Genomic DNA, 10,272 nt, shown 5'->3' with positions numbered 1-10,272 from the left:
TGTCTCCCTCTCTCCCCCACTTTGGCTAGGCCCATTCTCTTCCCTTAGAATATATCACTAATAAACTCTGCTTGCATATTTTTTAAAAAATAGAGGATTTGAATAATATGAAATATTAACATAATTGGGATAGATGAAGACATATAAAACTTTCTATGCAACTGAGAAATCACATTCCTTCAAAATACATATAAAACATTGGTAGAAATGTATTCTCCATAAGCTTCAAAGAAAAATCTCATTACTTTCCAAACAACTTAAGTCATGGAGACCATATTATCCATAAACAGTGCAATAAAATTAAAAACAAAAGATAAGCCAAAGAAATAATAAAATTACACACTAGAAAAATTCAAAATACTAATTCTTCCATAAAAGAGATTAGGAAAATATAAGTACTTAAAAATCATCAAAGTTGAGAACACAATGATCAAAACCTACAAGTGCTGCATATCAAAATTTTAATGTAAGACCAATATGATGCTAAAAGTTTATAAATGCATAAGTTAGAAAAAAAGAAAGCCTAAAAATAAAAGAACTAAGCATACAATTTGAGATACCGGTGAATTAACAACAACAACAATTTTAAGATAGAAAAAGGAAAAATTAGAAACAGAATTTAACAAAATGGGAAACAAAAGATGTAGACATCATCAATTAAATTTTAAAAGGACTAAAAACATAAACAAAGCTTTGCCAGCCTGAACAACAAAATGAAACTGTTACATACACATTAGAAACAAGAAAGGTCAAATTCGAAAAATTGGCAGACTTTTTAATTGTTAAAGATTAATAAGTAAAATTTATTAAATAAAATACATTTAAGGTTTTACACAAAATAATGATTTTCTGGAAAAGATAAACAATGGTGAAAAACATTGAAAAGATAATCAAAGATCTACTTCTTTAAAACAACAGAGTCCAATTTTCAAAGATCTAAAATTTCCCCAATGTCACTAAACTCTTTCAGAATATATGGGGGTGGAGGGGAATAAAACACTTTTTAACTCACTCAGTGAGTACATATTAACCCAGAGTCATTGACCTGAAATCAGAACAGGAGAGCAAAGAGAGAGGTCAAGGAGGAAGAGAAAAAAGAATATCAAAGATAAAAAAATGCAAAAATCCTAAATAAAATTTTAGCAAATGGAACCATGAGTATATTTTAAAAGTTTATCCTAACAATGCAAGGACGATACCATATTAAATCTCTTAATGTAGTAAATTATATTTAAAAAGAAAAAAGCTGTATGACATCTATAACAGTTTCTAAAGTTTTTTTAATCAAATTTCAATGCATGTTCTTAAGACAAAGAATTAGTAGGTGGAAAAGAAAACTTTAATCAGATCGAGTATACCAGAAACCTACAATAAACAAAACTTATAGAGAAACATTATAAGAATTCCCATTAAAGGCAGGAACAAGATAAAGGTGCTAGCTAATACCATTGTTTACTACTGTAATGTAGGTTCCAGGAAATGTGGAAAAAGGAGAAAAGAAATTAGGTAGACAGAGAGATGTTAGATCATATTTGTATAAATACAGGTATGGATAAAAACAAAAAAAATAAAAGAGAAACAAAGGTGACTAATTTGTAGGTGGTATGTTTGTCCACATAGAAACCCCAAGTAACTCAATGGATAATTTTTTAAATCTATCAAAGTAGATAGATACAAGATAAATACACAAATATTAATAGTCTTCCTTTATATTGGTGATAAAATATGTCATACAAAGTAAAATTCTTAGGAATAAAACTATTATGACAGATATGTTGAGAAATTATTTTGATCTACCCTTACATGCTTGTAATAAATTTTATCTGCTCATGAATTAATTGATACAGAAGTTAGATACAATGTAAATATATAAAAGTCAATAATTTTGCCAATGCTGGTAATATTAAATTAGAAATGGAAATATACATGGTAGGTGTTTGTATACTGTTCAAAACAGCAAGAAAAATTATAAAACATACAGTAATAAATTCTCAAGAAAAGTACAGAAAGCATAAAAACACAAACCAAAACCTAAAAAAGCCCTTAAACTGGAAAGAAATCAGTAAAATAAAAAATGTCAACCTTCACAAAGTAACATATAAATGTAATACAATTTTAATCAGAATCTCAAAGTTCCATTATATTTGGTTTGGTTTGGTTTGGGCAAAATTGATTTATAGCAATATGTAAAATTTGTCCCATTTTTTCATGAGGGAAAAAATTGTGTGTGTGTGTGTGTGTGTGTGTGTGTGTGCGCGCGCGCAAAAAGTGTAGAAGGATACATATTGGGTGTAATACTGGTTACCTTAGAAAAGTGGATTTTGGAGAAAGGAGTTGGGAGAAGATTATTACATTTTCACCCTACATAGAATGTCACTGTCTTATAGCAAATGTGAATTCCTTGTTTTTTTTTCAAGTTAGAGTTAAAGCTTAAAAGGAAAACCAAACTATAACAGGTATAACAATTCAATTACAATAGAAATCATGAATTAATTTTTAATATACCAAGTTAATTTAAATGTCACCCAGAATAGTAAACAGGTGAAAACAGATAATAAAATACTTTCTATTCAAAATACAAGAATTTTAACTTGACCTTATAATTTTATTAATTAAGGCAAAATAGTGCTGATGCCAAAAGAGATGGATAAACCAGACCTAAAATACATAATAAACCCAGTTGCATCTAGGCATTTTTTGATGTGCTAAATATGTCATTTAATATTAGTGGAAGACTGAAGAAATATAATTATCAGATACATGCTCAAAAATATATAGGAATAAACAATAACCATAATATTCTTTATCTGAATATTCAACAAAAGGAAATAGTTATAAAAATTATGATCCATCCATAACCTAGAACACCATTCAGCATTAAAATTGTGTGGTAGAATATTTAAGAAAACTTCTACAGTAAATCATTATGTAATTTAAAAAACAACAGTATTTTCTTGTTATAATTTTATAACTATAGAGAGATGTAGGGAGTGGGTGATGTATTTTTTTTTAAAGACTGGGAACATGTGAAACAAAAATAACAATGTTATTTTAAGGAAATGTAGTAACAAATAATTTTTATTTTTGTTGTACTTTTCTGTGATTTCTGAATACAACATTTGTAATTAGAAAATAAATTTTAGGTTGAATATTTTGACTAAAATGATAACTGTTTTCTGAATATAAAAAAAAATCACACTCCTATCTTATGAAAGAATATCTAAAATTACATCATTTTACTTTCATTCAAAATTTTTCCTCATTAGATAAACTGACCAAGTCTTCAGCAAAATTTTAGGGTAGATGTAAGGGAACTTTGTATACTAGGTCTCTATGCCCGTCGCATACTTGGTTGCAGTAGCTTGCATTAGAAATTTGTCAATAATATGCCTTGTTGGAGTCAACCAAAAATAATTTCTTGTGAAGCTAATGCTTCACAAGAAAAACAAAGCATAAAAGCAATCAGAGGTCTTCTTGCTCCTTGGTACAAAAGTGGATGTGCTATTATTTCCCCTGGAAAATCTGTTTAAAGGTTGTTGTGTCTGCAAGGCTACTGTGTCTCAACTTGTTTGGGTACAACTGGGCTGACAGTGAGACGCAGGGAGCCAGCTGACTTCCGTGCAGACACACTACTGAGTTGAGGGACAGAGGCTGCACTGGCACCAGCAAGCTGGCACTCGGAAGCCACATCAGGTATGACTCAGGCAGGAAGCAGTAATAGCGTGAATTTCTCTAAATTCCAAGTTTTCTTCAACCCCTAGCTTATTATCACTTAAGGAAAACTGTGGGAAATATGAACAGAAATCGCACTGGGGGAAATCAAAACCTAGTGTTACTACAGGCTGAATTGTGTTTCCCATAATTCATTACGTTGAAGTAATTGTTAACCCCCATTACCTCAAAAATGTGACTGTGTTTGGAGATAGGGCCTTTAAAAGAAGTAATTAAGATCAAATGGAGTCATATGGGTGGTCCCTAATCCAATATGGCTGGTGTCCTAATAAGAAGATTAGGACACAGACAATCCACAGACAGGGACAACCGTGTGCGGACACAGTGAGAAGGCGGCAACCTGCAAGCCAAGGAGAGGGGCCTCAGAGGAAACCAAACCTGGTGACACTTGATCTTGGACTTCGGGCCTCCAAAACTGTGCGAGAGTAAATTTCTGTTGTTTAATCCACCCAGTCTTTGGTATTTTGTTATGGCAGCCCTAAAAACCTAAAACACCAAGGAAGATTCAGATTTCAAAACACTCTTATAGTCATTTTTCAAAAGAAAAAATATATATTTTTTTAATCAAAGTATGTATCAAAGAACAAAGGGATCTTAATTTACCAACTCTTACTAATTGGTATAGGAAGACATCTTGTTTTCTAGAAAATAAAACAGTATAAAGGAAATCAAATTATACACACAGACATACACATGTCTGAAGGACGTATTTTATACTTATTAGAAAATATAATTTGCCCTCCCTTTCTCATAAAACAGAGAGCACTATGATCTTTGCTGAATTAACAACAAAAACAAAAAAACCCTTGTCCCCAAAGCCATCTGTGAGACTCTGTGTCCCAGGAAACCCCAGGTAAAGCTCTGCAATGATCTTTGAAGCTTTGCTTGGAAGGGACTCAAGAGGTCACATCATCCAACATCCCATCAGTGACTCTTTCTGGGGTGCCCCTGAGAGGCTAATCCCTGATAGTACACAGGTGCCTAAAACACAGGAGACAGCCTCATGCATTGCCAGATTTCCAGCTGTTGGAAAATTCCTCCTAAAATTCAGCTGAAATCTACAGCCATTACTCCAGTTCTACCCTCAGATTTGTACTTGAAAATATCTACCTACACATATGCAGTGTCCCAGCTCTTCATGCTTATTGTCAACCTTTCTCTAAGTACACTCCCCTTTGACTGCCCTGCCTAGAGGAGTGTCCAGTCAGCCACTCTGTAGCCTTTGAAGTGCTCTAATAAAAAGAAATCATGACATCAATTTCCAGCATGACCACGTGAGTTCAGCTGACTGCTCCCCAGTGTAAATGGTGAAAATTACTGTTTTCAAAAATGTGAATCCTATTGAAATGTTCTTAAAAGCAATCAGCAGATACAGAAACATCTATTCAAGAAAATCTATGAAAATCTAGTAAAATACGTGAGTCTGTAACATTTGAACCAAGACTTATCCATCCTCCCTAATCCCAGCACACTGAGGTGGAGACTCCACTCCAATCTGCTGCAGACAGGAACACAGGGCTCCCTCTCCCCCCAGCTCTCAGTCCGAGGGCTTTCTGTCTGGGAGCAGCAGGGCTTCGATACTGTTGCTGAGGCTAAGTCCCCTGTGAGTGCAGTCGAGCAGTGGGGGTTCCCTTCTTCCACCCTCAGCCCCAGGTGTGAAAGGGAGGCTCTGCCTTGTGCGTGCTGCACTAAGAATACTAAGACCCTGACCGCCCTCGCCCCAGCTCATAGAATAGCAGAGACAAGCTGAGAAGACCTTAAGGTGCCACTCCTCCAATGAGTTCTCAGCTCTTAGGGTAGGTGTCACTAAGAGAGAAGTTTGTCATTGTCCGCCCCCAACCTCTAGCTCCAGAACTCTGGATCAAAGATTTTGCCTGTGGTGGGGGATAGGGGTGAGGGAGAAGCAGGGAATAAAACAGATAATTCCTATCAGAGTATGGAAGTCCCAGGCAGGCTGATTTCATTTACAACAGATTTGGGAGAAAGTCAAGGCTAAGGGTTCCCTCAAAAACACTGCAGGTTGTGATAGACAATTAGAAGAGATTCAAGATATAGGCTAAGCTGTGAGAGGATTCCCTACTGGGTCAGAACAAACATCAAACAGACCTCAAAAACTAATTCATTAAGGTAGCCAGAATGTGATTGGATCAGTTTGTAGAGCAATGTCTACCCCCAGGGCACTGTTAAAACAAGAGAGCAATTGGCCTATAACCAGTGGAGTTAAGCACCTGAGTGTGGTTAGAGAAAGAGAAAGGGAGCCTTGCCCACACCACTGTCCTTCCAGGATAACTGTGGACAGATAAAGCAGTGCTTCCCTGAGGAGCAACATCAAAGATTGCGTGCTGCAGGGACAGGGGTGAAAAGACTAGTCTTAGCTCGGGCTGCAATAAGAAAATACTATAAACTGGGTGACTTAATAACAGACATTTATTTCTCACAGTTCTGGAGGCTGGGAGTCTGTGATCAGGGTACCAGCATGGTCTGGTTCTGGTGAGAGCTCTCTTCTGGGTTGTGGACAGCTGACTTCTTATATCCTCACATGGTGCAGAGAGCTACCTATAGTGCTCTGGCTTCTTCTCATATGGGTATTTGGCTAATAAAAACGAGAACACAGCTACACGAAAAAAACTGTACCTAAAAATTTATAGCAGCATTATTAATAGGCCAAAGGTGGAAACAACCCAAATAGCTAGCAACTGATGAATGGAGAAACAAAATGATGTATATACAATGGAATACTATTTAGCTATTAATAGGAATGAAATACAAATGAATGCAACAACTTAAGATGAACCTTGAAAACATCATTATACTAAACGAAAGAAGCCAGTCACAAAAGTTCACACATTACATGATTTCATTCATATGAAAACCCAGTATGAGGAAATCTACAGAGAGGAAGTAGGTTAGTTGTAGTTTAGGGTTAGGGGCAGATGGGGTCATATTAATAAGAGAGTGATAGGTAAATGGTACGGAATTTCTTTCTGAGGTGATGAAAATATTCTAAAATTGACTGTGGTAATGGTTTCACACATCAGTGAATATACTAAAAATCATTGAATTGCACACTTTAAATGTGCAAAGTACATGGAATATTAAACTATATCTCAATAAAGCTATTTTAAAAAGGAAACATATCCCAATATCAGAAGAGACCATCCCCAGTTCTAAATCCTTCAAAAAAAAAAAAAAAAAAAACATTGTGTTTTTGTTTTCCTTTATGGGATATTAAACAATTTGTTGAGTAGTAACCTCACTTTAACCCCTAAACAAGGATCCCCCAAGCATTGCACTGGGCATGTTAAGCTTAACTATGAATTTGTGATAGTCATCCCATCCCTGCTGTGGTCTACACAGATACTTCTACCTTCTGACTGGGGCTGTGTACTTTGTGGCATTCGAGTTAACAGGCACACAACATTCCTGGGCCTTTGTTTCTTCATCTATGCATTTGGCACACTTGCCTTTGCTCCAGCAAGCTCTCCAGTTTGTTGTGAAGATCAAATAAGATCATGAAAAGCACTTTGAAAAGATGAAGGTATTATTAAAAAACATTATTTCTTAGCATTACTCTCAAAAAGCTTTCAGCAACTGGCCTCCTGGGGAGAGCAGATTAAGTACAAAGTAAAAACACAACTCCAGCTAGCATTTTCATTCACATTCAGAAGGTGTTTTACATTAATTAAGCTTTGAATTTCATAAACTAGTACCTCAATTCACTATAACAGTTCTATAAGGTGAGGAACCAAGTCACAGTCTTTGTCAGATGACTGAATGTTTTCCAAGTCACATGTCTCATGGATGCAGGAAAGAAAAGTAGTAAGAGATATCAAACTCTAATTCCAAAAAAAAAAAAACCCTTTTTAAATTAAAAAGAAATAATGTTGGTCACTCTTTAAGCATACTTCCCATTCTTTTTAAAGCATTTTCTCCGTTGGCAATGGATTTTAGGTTGCAATGCCTAAAACTGAAAAAACCAGTCTTAAAAGAAAAGGAAAAAAACAAGGAAACAAGCATGGTGCAGTCAGTAGCAATTACTTTACAAAAGGAATTATAAAGGAGGACTGGCGGTCTCGCCTTCAGAGTCCCTCTCCCAAAGGACTTGGCCATTTATGCTGCTACATAAATTCACAACATGAGAGGAATCTAAGTTCTCCAATTATGATTTTCAGTATTAAAAGTAATTATTTCCAATTTTCAAGTCCTTTCACATATATTATTCCTTTTGATCATCACAACATGCGGGAAGCAATGTTTTTCTCACTCAGGAATTATAGAAAATGTAGTACCCAGCATCCCCCAACTTTTCACCCTTCTGTACTGTCCAGTGCCCTGTTTTGGTGTAGAATTAACCCCTGGTCATTTGCAGAATGTAAAAGAACTTTGGAGACTTTACAAGAGTATCTAGAGAAAAGATTTATTGAAAGTCAAAAAGAGAGAGAGAGAGTTCTGTTTGAAATTTGCCAGGGCAGTCTGGGAGGGAGAGCTGTAGAGACATAGGGGTAAGAGAGAGATACTGGCAGAAGTTTACCAGGGCAGTCTGATGGAGGCAGCTGCTGAGACAGTGAGATAAGAGAGAGATACTGGCAAATGGAGTTGTGCCAGGGTAGAGTCCAATGGGGGACAGCTGCACCGGTGAGGAGTGCTGGGGTTTTATATTTTTCCAAGCAGGATGTAGGGTGCTTGTCAGTTTTCAGTGAGGTTACCATTATTATTGTCTTCTCTTGGGAACTGCCCTGTTCCCATCAACGATGGATGTCCGCTTGCTATTGCAATTGGGAACCATTCCATTCCCATCTATGATGGGTGTTTGTTAGTTTGTAGGGGTTTGCCATTGCGATTGGGAACTGGTCTGTTCTCACCTATGATGGATGTAAGGTGCTTGTCAGCTTGTAGGTGCAGCGCTAGCCAGGGGATTCAGAGCCAAGTGGTTATTGTTTAGGCTCACTCCTCTTAGCCTACAAGCTCGCTCCTGTGAACTCTTTCCCTGTCCCCTCCTGCCAGCTCACAAGCCCACTCCTATTAACTCTTTACTTGTCTCATCATGCCCTGCGCAGAGGGCTCCTAAACACAGTGAGAACCACAGAATTCTTGCCACAATGTGACTCTGTCCAAAACCCTGCACTAAGAGGGTTGACCAACCCCAGCATGGCTTCCTCCAGCCTCAGACCACATCCCTAGGATGACTGAGACCTCCCCTTTGAGGTTTTTTTTTTTTTTTTTTTTTTTTTTTTTATGTTGTAGCATCTTTAATTGGGGTTCAAGGCTCTTCCAATCATTGTCACCTAGAGATCATTTCACCCACTGCTGTTTGCTGCCAGCCTCTTGTCTCATGACAATAAATGAAAACAAAACAAGGCAATCCCTTCCAACACCAAAAAGGCAATTCATTATGTTATAGCATGTTTAATTGGGGTCGAAGGCTCTTCCAATCGTTGTCACCTAGAGATCATTTCACCCACTGCTCTGTTTGGCTGCCAGCCTCTTGTCTCTCTCTTCAGCAATGGTGAGGCGGATACCCTTTCCACGAGGAAGAGAAATCCATGGTTTGTTGCCTTTGCCAATAACAAAAATGTTGGAGAGCCGGGTGGCAAAGCTGTCGCCATTGGCATCTTTCACATGAACCACATCAAAAGAACCAGGGTGTCTCTCTCTGTTGGTGATCACTCCAATTCTTCCCAGGTTGGCACCTCCAGTCACCATGCACAGGTTACCAGTGTCAAACTTGATGAAATCAGTAATTTTGCCAGTCTCCAAATCCATCTGAATGGTGTCGTTCACCTTGATGAGGGGGTCAGGGTAGCGGATGGTGCGAGCATCATGGGTCACCAGGTGAGGGATTCCTTTTGTGCCCACAAAGATCTTTCTCACTTTGCACAACTTGTACTCTGCCTCCTCAGGTGTAATGCGATGAACAGCAAAGCGACCCTTGGTGTCATAGATCAGTCGGAAGTTCTCTCCTGTCTTGTCGATGCTGATGACATCCATAAAACCAGCCGGGTAGGTGACATCAGTTCGGACCTTGCCATCGATCTTAATGAACCGCTGCATGCAAATCTTCTTGACTTCATCTCCTGTTAGGGCATACTTCAGTCTGTTCCTTAGGAAGATGATGAGAGGGAGACATTCCCTCAGCTTGTGGGGACCAGTGGATGGACGAGGAGCAAACACACCAGTCAGTTTATCCAGCATCCAGTGCTTTGGAGCCGCTACCCGCTTCAGATGCTTCTTGGGACCACGAGCCATGGCTGCGCCGGGCACAGAAAGAGCCTCCCCTTTGAGTTTTTATCTGAAAAATCTCAAGGCTGTCAACACAATTTACATTTTATTCTAGTCAACACCTGACCATAGGCCACTGACACTTACTACCCCTTTCCTAGAAGATTTACTTAAAAAAAAAAAAAGATTACAATTGTAAATTCTTCCTCTATCCCTTCTGGATACATATGCATGTATTTCCTAAAACCCAAGAGTGTCTTTCTCAAGGACTTGAAAGCCATTCCTTTGAAATGTAATCATCAGAAAGCACAGGGCTTCTAT

At 37.6% G+C, this 10,272-nt stretch overlaps 1 protein-coding gene across 1 annotated transcript; it reads right to left on the bottom strand.

Annotated features, from left to right (window-relative positions):
- Positions 1-9,137: 9,137 nt before the first annotated feature.
- Positions 9,138-9,995, bottom strand: LOC117035753 (40S ribosomal protein S4, X isoform). Its single transcript, XM_033129742.1, has one exon. It carries the CDS (start codon positions 9,976-9,978, stop codon positions 9,187-9,189), a length of 792 nt encoding a protein of 263 aa, XP_032985633.1. The 5' UTR covers positions 9,979-9,995; the 3' UTR covers positions 9,138-9,186.
- Positions 9,996-10,272: the final 277 nt, after the last annotated feature.

The sequence above is a fragment of the Rhinolophus ferrumequinum genome, chromosome 16, assembly GCF_004115265.2.
Source record: "Rhinolophus ferrumequinum isolate MPI-CBG mRhiFer1 chromosome 16, mRhiFer1_v1.p, whole genome shotgun sequence".
Classification (NCBI taxonomy): Eukaryota; Metazoa; Chordata; class Mammalia; order Chiroptera; family Rhinolophidae; genus Rhinolophus; species Rhinolophus ferrumequinum.
This window is presented reverse-complemented; position numbering and strand designations above follow the sequence as displayed.